This window comes from Ranitomeya variabilis, chromosome 5 (assembly GCF_051348905.1).
Source record: "Ranitomeya variabilis isolate aRanVar5 chromosome 5, aRanVar5.hap1, whole genome shotgun sequence".
NCBI lineage: Eukaryota > Metazoa > Chordata > Amphibia > Anura > Dendrobatidae > Ranitomeya > Ranitomeya variabilis.
In genome coordinates this window covers 678,982,871-678,995,131 of record NC_135236.1, presented here as the reverse complement: position 1 = coordinate 678,995,131, position 12,261 = coordinate 678,982,871, and the positions used below count along the sequence as shown (strand labels likewise).

General features: G+C 55.8%; 1 protein-coding gene across 2 annotated transcripts; it reads left to right on the top strand.

Moving 5' to 3' along the window:
• Positions 1-258: 258 nt before the first annotated feature.
• On the top strand, positions 259-7,258 carry LOC143777046 (tubby-related protein 3-like). Of its 2 annotated transcripts, XM_077266964.1 has the most exons (12): positions 259-423; positions 2,229-2,280; positions 3,463-3,631; positions 3,859-4,020; positions 4,069-4,236; positions 4,311-4,405; positions 4,483-4,680; positions 4,776-4,888; positions 4,968-5,082; positions 5,156-5,254; positions 5,411-5,582; positions 7,065-7,258. In XM_077266964.1, exons 1-12 carry the CDS (start codon positions 293-295, stop codon positions 7,196-7,198), a joined length of 1,608 nt encoding a protein of 535 aa, XP_077123079.1. In that variant the 5' UTR covers positions 259-292; the 3' UTR covers positions 7,199-7,258. The 2 variants fall into 2 exon arrangements, with proteins under 2 accessions (XP_077123079.1, XP_077123078.1); XM_077266963.1 differs by having other exon boundaries at positions 3,859-4,236.
• The last annotated feature ends 5,003 nt before the right edge of the window (positions 7,259-12,261 follow it).

Genomic DNA, 12,261 nt, shown 5'->3' with positions numbered 1-12,261 from the left:
TCTATGTATGGGGGTCTCTGTATATCAGGGGTCTCTATGTATGGGGGTCTCTGTATATATCGGGGGTCTCTATATATGGGGGTCTCTGTATATATCGGGGGTCTCTATATATGGGGGGTCTCTGTATACCGGGGGTCTCTCCATCTTCACTTGTCACGTTTCGGGGTCTGTTAATTACACATAAAGTTTTCTCCCCTCAGTTTCTTTAGCTCCGCCCCTCATTCCACAGTTCTGGCCCCGCCCCCAGCACGCTCACACATTCTACCAACCAATGAGAAGAGACCGCTGACCAATGGGCGGGCGGGACACTGCCGGGTGCGGTTGTCAGGAGCAGACACTGGTTGCTAAGGGACAGAAGTCCGGATCTAACGGGGAAAGAAGCTGCGAAATGGACTCCAGCACGGAGTGGGGAACCGGAGCCAGGTACAAGGGAAACCCCGGCATCCCCCTAATACAGAGACCCCCAGCATCCCCCCTAATACAGAGACCCCCAGCATCCCCCCTAATACACAGACCACCATCATCCCCCCTAATACACCGACCCCCAGCATCCCCCCCCAATACAGAGACCCCCCATCATCCCCCCTAATACACCGACCCCCAGCATCCCCCCCAATACAGAGACCCCCAGCATCCCCCCTAATACACCGACCCCCAGCATCCCCCCCCAATACAGAGACCCCCCATCATCCCCCCTAATACACAGACCCCATCCTCCTCCCCTAATACACAGACCCCCAGCATCCCCCTTATACAGAGACCCCCAGCATCCCCCGAGCACACCGACCTCCAGCATCCCCCCTAATACAGACCCCCATCCTCCCCCCTAATACACAGACCCCATCCTCCTCCCCTAATACACAGACCCCCGGCATCCCCCCTAATACACAGACCCCATCCTCCTCCCCTAATACACAGACCCCCGGCATCCCCCCTAATACACAGACCCCCAGCATCCCCCCTAATACATAGACCCCATCCTCCCCCCTAATACACAGACCCCATCCTCCTCCCCTAATACACAGACCCCCATCCTCCTCCCCTAATACACAGACCCCCATCCTCCTCCCCTAATACACAGACCCCCGGCATCCCCCCTAATACACAGACCCCATCCTCCCCCCTAATACACAGACCCCATCCTCCTCCCCTGATACACAGACCCCATCCTCCTCCCCTAATACACAGACCCCATCCTCCTCCCCTGATACACAGACCCCATCCTCCTCCCCTAATACACAGACCCCATCCTCCTCCCCTAATACACAGACCCCCAGCATCCCCCCTAATACACAGACCCCATCCTCCTCCCCTAATACACAGACCCCCAGCATCCCCCCTAATACACAGACCCCCGGCATCCCCCCTAATACACAGACCCCCGGCATCCCCCCTAATACACAGACCCCATCCTCCCCCCTAATACACAGACCCCATCCTCCTCCCCTAATACACAGACCCCCAGCATCCCCCCTAATACACAGACCCCATCCTCCTCCCCTAATACACAGACCCCCATCCTCCTCCCCTAATACAGACCCCCAGCATCCCCCCCTAATACACAGACCCCATCCTCCTCCCCTAATACACAGACCCCCAGCATCCCCCCTAATACACAGACCCCCGGCATCCCCCCTAATACACAGACCCCCGGCATCCCCCCTAATACACAGACCCCATCCTCCCCCCTAATACACAGACCCCATCCTCCTCCCCTAATACACAGACCCCCAGCATCCCCCCTAATACACAGACCCCATCCTCCTCCCCTAATACACAGACCCCATCCTCCTCCCCTAATACACAGACCCCCAGCATCCCCCCCTAATACACAGACCCCATCCTCCTCCCCTAATACACAGACCCCCAGCATCCCCCCTAATACACAGACCTCCGGCATCCCCCCTAATACACAGACCCCATCCTCCCCCCTAATACACAGACCCCATCCTCCCCCCTAATACACAGACCCCATCCTCCCCCTGATACACAGACCCCCATCCTCCTCCCCTGATACACAGACCCCATCCTCCTCCCCTAATACACAGACCCCCGGCATCCCCCCTAATACACAGACCCCATCCTCCTCCCCTAATACACAGACCCCCAGCATCCCCCCTAATACACAGACCCCATCCTCCTCCCCTAATACACAGACCCCCAGCATCCCCCCTAATACAGACCCCCGGCATCCCCCCTAATACCCAGCGATTACTTTCTGTTCCCAGTATCCTGGATGATGAGAATCTCCGGCTCCGGCAGCTGAAGTTGCACAATCAGGTGCGGGGATTGTTGTGGTGCCAGGATTGTGAGGAGCGGGTACCGTGGGGTGCGGGTACCGTGGGGTGCGGGTACCGTGAGGTGCGGGTTTGGATGTTGGCTGTGAGTACGGTTGAGTGTCGGGTACGTGTATGGTTAGTTGTGGCGTGCGGGTATGGTTGGGTGTCAGTTGTGTGGTCCTCGTATTGTTGGTATTGCGGGTACAGTTAGGTGCTGGGTGCGTGTATGGGTAGTGGTTGGGTGTGGGTACTCTGGTGTAGGATTTTCATGCAGGTACCATGGGGTGCGGGAATGGTTGGGATGTGGGTACTTAGAGATGTAGGAATTGTGGGGTGCGGGTACTGTGGTGGTGGTCTGCGGGGTGAGATACTTCTCCATGTGATCCCTGCACTGACTCCTCTGTCTCCTCCTCTCTCTGCTGCCGTCAGTCTTCGGTTGTAACCAGTGACATGATCTATAAGTTTTGTATTTTGGGCCCCGTCCAGTTCCACTGCTCTCCTGACTCTGCTCTCCTGACTCTGCTCTCCATCCACTGCTCCCCTGACTCTGATCTCCTTTCTCTGCTCCCCTTTCTCTGCTCTCCTGACTCTGCCCCCCTTTCTCTGCCCCCCTTTCTCTGCTCTCCTGACTCTGCCCTCCTGACTCTGCTATCCTTCCTCCGCTCTCCTGACTCTGCTCTCCTGACTCTGCTCTCCATCCACTGCTCCCCTGACTCTGATCTCCTGACTCTGCTCCCCTTTCTCTGCTCTCCTGACTCTGCCCTCCTGACTCTGCTCCCCTTTCTCTGCTCTCCTGACTCTGCCCTCCTGACTCTTCTCTCCTTCCTCCGCTCTCCTGACTCTGCCCTCCTGACTCTGCCCTCCTGACTCTGCTCTCCTTCCTCCGCTCTCCTGACTCTGCTCTACTGACTCTACTCTCCTGACTCTGCTCCCCTTTCTCTGCTCTCCTGACTCTGCCCTCCTGACTCTGCTCTCCTGACTCTGCCTCCCTTTCTCTGCTCTCCTGACTCTACTCTCCTGACTCTGCTCCCCTTTCTCTGCTCTCCTGACTCTGCTCTCCTGACTCTGCCTCCCTTTCTCTGCTCTCCTGACTCTGCCCCCCTGACTCTGCCCCCCTGACTCTGCCCCCCTGACTCTGCCCTCCTGACTCTGATCTCCTGACTCTGCCCTCCTGACTCTGCAGCGCGCCCTGCTGGAGATGAAGCAGAAGAGGCGGCGTCAGGAGGCGCACATGGTGCTGCCAAACCAGGAGTCCCGATCACTAAGAGGGAGAAGCAAGAGAAGCGAGGAGCAGGCGCCCCTGATGCAGCACAGGAGCCCCCGATCTAAACCTGCAGATGTGGTCTTACATGGTGAGTGCGGACCCCAAATACTCCCAGACCCCTTTCATGTTGGAAGTGACTTCTTGGTTATTACCAGCAATGTCCAGCAGGTGGCAGCACAGGATAGTACAGGGACGTGTGTGTGGCTACCGCTGCATACAGCCGGCACCTGCGGCGCGGACCACCGTGTCTTTTCGGGTTCCTGTACCTGAGTGACCGGGGGCTGCTCTGTTAATCTTATGACGTTTGTATCGCAGGCATCGATGGTCCCGCCGCGCTCCACACCACCAAGGAGCTGGAGTGTAAGATCCACATTCTGTCCGTGGGAGAAACCTGCCCTGATGAGATCACATCGGACGACTCCAGGCCGAACTCCGGCACAGCGAGCATGAGACCCGGATCCCCCCAGAGCAAGCCCACCGCCCCCCCAAAGGAATGGAAAGGCACATTCCGAATATCTGAGGCCGATCCCCAATCCGGTAGCGGCAACACCCGAAGCGAGGTCAACAAGGCGAAGACCCAACCTGCTGCCCCCAGCGAGCCCACCACCAAATGTAGCTCCGAAGAGGAGGACGAGACCCCCAGAAAGAACGAGGCGTCCAAACAGCACCTCCAAAAAATGCTAAAGAAAAGGGGTGAGTGTTCCTGCTCCAGAGCTGCGCTCACAATTCTGCTCTTGGGGGTTCACTGCTTTATCTTCTTCTCCCAGGAATATCGGACAGTCTTAAGTTTGATGAGGAGTCTTCAGACGAGGGGGCGCCGGGGACTCGGCCGGGGTCAGCGTCCAGTAAGAAGTCCCAGGCGGTGAGTACCGGACCCTACATTCCTGCTGCAGCCCCTCTTCTTCCTGCTATGTTAACCCCTTCCTGCGCGTCACACAGGACTCGGCCTCTGCAGACACCGCTCCAGCAGCGCCGTCCGGAGACGCGGTGGACGTGGGAGACCTGAAGGAGTTCGCTTTACGGCCAGCGCCTCGTGGCGTCACCATAAGGTGCCGGATCAGCCGCGACAAGAAGGGGGTGGACCGCGGCCTGTACCCGACGTACTACATGCACCAGGAGAAGGATGACAACCGCAAGGTGAGAGAAGAGGGGCGGCCGTGACTATGGGGGTCTCTGGGTGCTGGGACCCCCGGTTATCACTCCTGACTTGTCTCCACCGTTGTCTCTTGTAGCTTTTCCTTCTCGCTGGTCGGAAGAGGAAAAAGAGCAAAACCTCCAATTACCTGATCTCCATCGACCCCACAGACATGTCGCGAGAAGGGGGCAACTTTGTGGGAAAACTCCGGTATGTGGGGGGCAGGGCGGCTGCTTGCTGACGTGCTCCACGGGTGTTGTTTAACCCTCTGTTGTCCTCATTCTATTAGATCCAACCTAATGGGGACCAAGTTCACGGTGTACGATGATGGCGAGAACCCGACCAAGGTGCGGGGGTCACCGGAGGGCAGCGGCGTGCGGCAGGAGCTGGCGGCGGTCTGTTACGTAGGTGGAGTTCTAGGGTCTGGGGTGACGTCCCCCCTCAGGTCCGGTATTTACCTCCACTGTCCTCCCACAGGAGACCAACGTCCTGGGCTTTAAGGGGCCGAGGAAGATGTCCGTCCTGATACCGGGGATGAACATCAACCACGAGCGCATCCCCTTCCAGCCGCACAATGTGAGTTCTTAGGGTTTTATAGGAACAATTGTCGTGACAATATGGCAGCCAGAACGGCGCCCCCGTGGGCTGTGTTATGGAATTACAGCTCTGTGAATGAGCTCCGCGGACAAGATGGCGCTGTGTCTGCGCTCACTGAGGTCTCTGGTGTTTCAGGATTCAGAGAGTCTTCTATCTCGGTGGCAAAGTAAACGCCAGGAGAACATCATCGAGCTGCACAACAAGGCCCCGGTGTGGAACGACGACACGCAGTCCTACGTGCTGAACTTCCACGGCCGCGTCACGCACGCCTCCGTCAAGAACTTCCAGATCGTACACGACAATGATCGTGAGTCTGTGGCCATCCTCCCCCTCTGGGCAGCCCCTCTCCTCTGCCCCCTCTCATCTGCAGCCCACCTCCTCTTCTGTGCCGCACTCCTACTCCTCCTATTCTGCGCCGCCCTACTCCTCCTTCTCTGCGCCTCTCTTCCTCTGTTCCGTCCTCCTTGCCGTCATCTTCCTCCTCTGCGCTGCCTGCTCCTCCCCCCTCCTGTGTCAACTTCCTCTGACCTGCCCTTCTCCTCCTCCTCTGACCTGCCCTTCTCCTCCTCCTCTGACCCGCCCTTCTCCTCCTCTGACCCGCCCTTCTCCTCCTCTGACCCGCCCTTCTCCTCCTCTGACCCGCCCTTCTCCTCCTCTGACCCGCCCTTCTCCTCCTCTGACCCGCCCTTCTCCTCCTCTGACCCGCCCTTCTCATCCTGCTCCTCTGACCCGACCTTCTCTTCCTCCTCTGACCCACCCTTCTCCTCTGACCCGCCCTTCTCCTCTGACCCGCCCTTCTCCTCTGACCCGCCCTTCTCCTCTGACCCGCCCTCCTCCTCTGACCCGCCCTTCTCCTCCTCCTCTGACCCGCCCTTCTCCTCCTCCTCTGACCCGCCCTTCTCCTCCTCCTCTGACCCGCCCTTCTCATCTTCCTCCTCTGACCCGCCCTTCTCCTCATCCTCTGATCCGGCCTCCTCCTCCTCCTCTGACCCACCCTTCTCCTCCTCCTCTGACCCGCCCTTTTCCTCCTCTTCCTCTGACCCGCCCTTTTCCTCCTCTTCCTCTGACCCGCCCTTCTCCTCCTCTGACCCGCCCTTCTCCTCTGAGCTGCCCTCCTCCTCCTCTGACCCGCCCTTCTTCTCCTTCCCCCTCTGACCCGCCCTCCTCCTCATCCTCCTCCTCTGACCCGGCCTCCTTCTGACCCGGCCTCCTTCTGACCCGCCCTCATCCTCCTCCTCTGACCCGCCCTTCTCCTCCTCTGACCCGCCCTTCTCCTCTGACCCGCCCTTCTCATCCCCCTCCTCTGACCCGCCCTTCTCCTCCTCCTCTGACCCGCCCTTCTCCTCCTCTGACCTGCCCTTCTCCTCCTCCTCCTCCTCCTCTGACCCGCCCTCCTCCTCCTCTGACCCGCCCTCCTCCTCCTCTGACCCGCCCTCCTCCTCCTCTGACCCGCCCTTCTCCTCCTCTGACCCGCCCTTCTCCTCCTCTGACCCGCCCTTCTCCTCCTCTGACCCGCCCTTCTCCTCCTCTGACCCGCCCTTCTCCTCCTCTGACCCGCCCTTCTCCTCCTCCTCTGACCCGCCCTTCTCCTCCTCTGACCCGCCCTTCTCCTCCTCCTCTGACCCGCCCTTCTCCTCCTCTGACCTGCCCTTCTCCTCCTCCTCTGACCCGCCCTTCTCCTCCTCCTCCTCTGACCCGCCCTTCTCCTCCTCTGACCCGCCCTTCTCCTCCTCCTCCTCTGACCCGCCCTTCTCCTCCTCCTCTGACCCGCCCTTCTCTCTGTTTCCAGCCGAGTACATCGTCATGCAGTTTGGCCGGGTGGCGGACGACCTCTTCACCCTGGACTACAGCTACCCGCTCTGCGCCCTGCAGGCTTTCTCCGTGGCGCTCTCTAGTTTTGACAGCAAGTTGGCGTGTGAGTGACGGAGGAGAAGGGACAAACTGACATCACATTAAACCTGCACAATCTGCGGGACGAGAGGAGCCGCCGTCCGTGCCTTCATAGTCCCAAATATCCAGTGACTGGGGGGCCGGACCCCCGCCCCTCCGCTGCCCCCTCCGCCCCGCTGCCCGCCCTGTGTATCCGGTTAATGCTTTGCACATAGAAATCACTTATAGGTCTCCTTACACATAATGTGCGTCTGGGGTCCTCAGTGTACAGTACTGTGTATATGGGGTCCTCAGTGTACAGTACTGTGTATATGGGGTCCTCAGTGTACAGTACTGTGTATATGGGGTCCTCAGTGTACAGTACTGTGTATATGGGGTCCTCAGTGTACAGTACTGTGTATATGGGGTCCTCAGTGTACAGTACTGTGTATATGGGGGCCTCGGTGTACAGTACTGTGTATATGGGGGCCTCGGTGTACAGTACTGTGTATATGGGGGCCTCGGTGTACAGTACTGTGTATATGGGGTCCTCGGTGTACAGTACTGTGTATATGGGGGCCTCGGTGTACAGTACTGTGTATATGGGGGCCTCGGTGTACAGTACTGTGTATATGGGGGCCTCGGTGTACAGTACTGTGTATATGGGGGCCTCGGTGTACAGTACTGTGTATATGGGGGCCTCGGTGTACAGTACTGTGTATATGGGGTCCTCGGTGTACAGTACTGTGTATATGGGGTCCTCGGTGTACAGTACTGTGTATATGGGGGCCTCGGTGTACAGTACTGTGTATATGGGGGCCTCGGTGTACAGTACTGTGTATATGGGGGCCTCGGTGTACAGTACTGTGTATATGGGGGCCTCGGTGTACAGTACTGTGTATATGGGGGCCTCGGTGTACAGTACTGTGTATATGGGGGCCTCGGTGTACAGTACTGTGTATATGGGGGCCTCGGTGTACAGTACTGTGTATATGGGGGCCTCGGTGTACAGTACTGTGTATATGGGGGCCTCGGTGTACAGTACTGTGTATATGGGGGCCTCGGTGTACAGTACTGTGTATATGGGGGCCTCGGTGTACAGTACTGTGTATATGGGGGCCTCGGTGTACAGTACTGTGTATATGGGGGCCTCGGTGTACAGTACTGTGAATATGGGGTCTTCCCTTGTGGAGTTTTCCATATACGGCTCCTTGTATATGAGGGTCTCCCGTGTATCTGGGTTTTCCCCATGTACAGCTTTGTGTATCTGGGGGTCCTCCGTGTACAGCATTGTGTTTATGGGGGTCCCCTGTGTACGGTGCCGTGTATGTGATTGCTGCTGCCTTATTATTGCTTTGTGTACAGAACTTTATATGTAAAATATGTTTCAACCTCGTGTGCGGTGCTGTGTGCGGAGGCTGCGGTCTCATATTCGGCTTTGTGTACGGAGGCCGCGGTCCTATATTCGGTCTCATATTTTGCCTCCTGTACAGAGGTCGCGGTCTCCTATTCGGCGCTGTGTACGGAGGCTGCGGTCTCATATTCGGCGCTGTGTATGGAGGCTGCGGTATCATATTTGGCCTCATGTACGGAGGTCGCGGGCTCATATTCGGCGCTGTGTACGGAGGCTGCGGTCTCATATTTGGCCTCATGTACGGAGGTCGCGGGCTCATATTCGGCGCTGTGTATGGAGACTGTGGTCCTATATTCTGCCTCGTGTGCGGAGGCCGCGGTCTCATATTCGGCTTTGTGTACGGAGGCCGCGGTCCTATATTCGGTCTCATATTTGGCCTCTTATATGGAGGCCGTGGTCTCATATTTGGTCTCTTATACGGAGGCCGCGGTCTCATATTCGGCCTTGTGTACGGAGGCTGCGGTCCTATATTCGGTCTCATATTTGGCCTCTTATATGGAGGCCGCGGTCTCATATTCGGCGCTGTGTACGGAGGCTGCGGTCTCATATTTGGTGCTGTGAGCGGAGGCCGCGGTCTCATATTCGGCCTTGTGTACGGAGGCTGCGGTCTCATAATTTCTAATCTGTAATACCAGAGTCTTATAATTAGATTTGGGGTGACTCATTTCGCAGCCCCCGGTCCAGCGGCCTCATCTGGGAGCCCTGAGAGCCTCCTCCCGCTGCCCCGCCTCTTCCCGATGTCTCGGCTCCTCACGCTGTCCAGCCTCCTCCCGCCGTCCTGCCTCCTCCCTCCATCCCGGCTCCTCCCGCCTTCCCCGGGGTGCTGGGAGGTAAGTGGTGGCCACAGGTCGCTGACGGCGAAGGTCGAGTCCTGGGAAATCGATTCGCACCAAGTCCAATCTGTCCGGAGAGACTATGGCTGACGCCACACCGCCCCCTCGTGCTCGGCCTCTGTACGGCTACGGGGTCACATGATCTTCTACAACTGTACACCATGGCCGGCCAGGAGAGGGCGACTGTGAGCTGACAAATCCCATATAATACCTCATGTTACAACTCCCATAATATCAGGTCTGCTGGGACTTGTAGTTCTGCGAGTCCCAGTCCTGGGATTCCAGATGTCAGCAATTAGAAGGTAATTTATTTTTCATAGTAATTTGATACCAATGAGTGAGAGACCGGGCAGCACAGCGGCGCCACCTAGTGGAGCAAGCAGTAGAAGCTCCAGGTGGGCGCTGCCCGGTGTCACTGCGCATCATGAAAAGGGATCATCTGTAATCTCCTGGTCACCGGGCGAGATCCTGCTGGGTCACATTGTACAGCTGGACAATAAAATAATCGGATTTCAGCTTCTGACCAAAAATCGTGTTTGTCTATTTCTCCCCATAAGGATCCAAGAAGTATCGTTTCTCCTTGCGGAGAGTGACATGATTAGCATGTCGAGGTGAGGAGACTTAAAGCCGCAATGCTCCTCTGGGAAATATGCAAATTGTCTCCTCAGAGAGGAAGAGGACGAGAACTCTAGTGCCACAGTGTCTGCAAATTGAGATTCTGGTTTGGTTATTATCCTAAGTCATGTGACAAGGCTCGTTAAAGGGTCGACATTGATTGTTAGGATTGCTACTTCCAATAGGCGGCACTAGAGTTCTAGTCCTCTTCTCTCTGAAGAGACAATTTGCATATTCCCCATAAGGGGGAAACGTCTCCAAAAATTGGGAAAGTGCAGGTTGTCAGAGGATGCAGGGTATATAGGTTGTCAGAGGGTGCGGGGTATATTGGAGGTTGTCAGAGGGTGCAGAGTATATGGGAGGTTGTCAGAGGATGCAGGGTGGTATATGGGAGGTTGTCAGAGGATGCAGGGTATATTACAGGTTGTTAGAGGACGGAGGGCAGACACTGGGTATATTACAGGTTGTCGGAGGGTGCGGGGTATATTGGAGGTTGTAAGAGGGTGCGGGAATTATTACAGGTTGTCAGAGGGTGCGGGGTATATTACAGGTTGTCAGAGGACGGAGGGCAGACACCGGGTATATTACATGTTGTCACGATAATGTGAATATGCCATCTTTGAGTACCTAGAAGTTCCATGGCTTTCCAGATACACGCAATGGGCCTTTCTGATTCCGGATGTCCATCGAGGGATCTATAACTCCCTGAAATCGTTAGAAGCTAAATCCAAAGAGTGCAAAGCGCGAGTTTCTCCATAAGTGGGTCATGTAATTACACCGTGTTTACACTTAAAAGAATCCTGATGTGGGACACATCCTGATCATTGTATCTTTCGTATACGAGATTCATAGAGCGAGCTAGGCATAAAATTAGTTTCCATAACTTTAAGTAAAGGGAAGTTTTCAGCCTCTAAGTGAGGTCACCACAAGGGCTAGGAAATCAGTGAAGCAGCAGTCTTCATGTGTCTTTGTCTGGGGTCTAGCTGCTATATACAGGAGTGATGCATCTGGATATATGCTCGCCCTTCCCCCATAGCACACGGTCGGCCATGAGATAAGACGACATAACGAAATGTAAGTGAATTTTTTTTCAACGTTAATCCTATTTTATTTGTAATTGTATTGTACATATGATATTTGTCTTCTTTTAATATCTTTTTATACTTCTGTAAACACTGCCTCCCTTTTTTGGAGTAAAATATATAAAATTACTAGCTTGCCTATCCTTGCTCTATAACGTACGGTCACATCGACTGAAGTGAATTACGCTACTAATCAGGGTTGGCTCCGCACCCGTTAATAATTACGAAATCGGAGCAGGTGACAGCGGAATTTGTCATGTGCAATTGGGAGGCTTTGTAGCGACCGGCGGCGTTGATAATTATTGTTCCCACCTGAGTGGGAGTAGTTATATCGCCCTCGCTGCAGCGTGCCCAATACCTAGTACATAGGCAGCCTTTCTGGCGACTAAATACCCTAGGTGCAGTACCCGGTCTGTCCTGAAGGTAAGGGTGCGCCAGAGAGCCGCAAGTTCCAAACTGGAACTGGGAAGTGGGCTATAGATAAATCCCCTTCAGAAAGAACAGGGGCAACCAAACAACCCCAGTTCGTGACAAATTGGTGTGAGTGGTGGGGATGATAAAGGTTTCCTCCCCGTGAACCGTGACATATTGGTGGCAGAGCGGTGGGATAATAGAGCATTAATGATCTGGTTTGAGCAATCATCCCTCTCACTAAAAACTTGCACAGTTCTTGCGAGGACTTGGCGCAAATAAGTTTGTAGAACAAGTTCAGTGTTTACTAGTCCTGAGACAAGTGTGTGTACTTGCGATTACCCCCTCCCTTTCTCTTTGTTTTTCTATCCTATCTTTTATTTGGCAATGATGGCCGCAAAAGGAGAAGGCGGGTATAAGCAGCATGACAAGGACACTCTTATTGCCCTTTGCGGGTTGACGCAGATTGACGCCACGGGCAAAAACAAAAGCCAACTGGTCGCGGCTCTGGTGCAAAGGGAAATCGCTCAAGGCCTAGCGGATGCAGAACCCGGTCCCAGTGAAAATGGGGCTACAGCAGAGGTCCAACCACTAAATGCCGGCCCTTCTAGCAACCAGGGCGGATTGGACCCCCACCTGCAGGCGGCCTTGGAACAACTCCCCACCGACGACCGTGATGGACATCTGCAGCCGATCCAGCAATACCACGAGAAAGCGGAAAAGCGGCCCAAGCTCGGAGGGACCATGAACTGCAGATGGCTC

Bases quoted from the DNA above. Each gene is read 5' to 3' on its own strand.
- LOC143777046 (XM_077266963.1), top strand. From the start codon at position 293: ATGGGCGGGCGGGACACTGCCGGGTGCGGTTGTCAGGAGCAGACACTG. The intron at 3,632-3,858 runs GTGAGTGCGGAC...TTTGTATCGCAG, and splicing joins TGCAGATGTGGTCTTACATG to GCATCGATGGTCCCGCCGCG. The intron at 5,083-5,155 runs GTAGGTGGAGTT...GTCCTCCCACAG, and splicing joins AGCTGGCGGCGGTCTGTTAC to GAGACCAACGTCCTGGGCTT.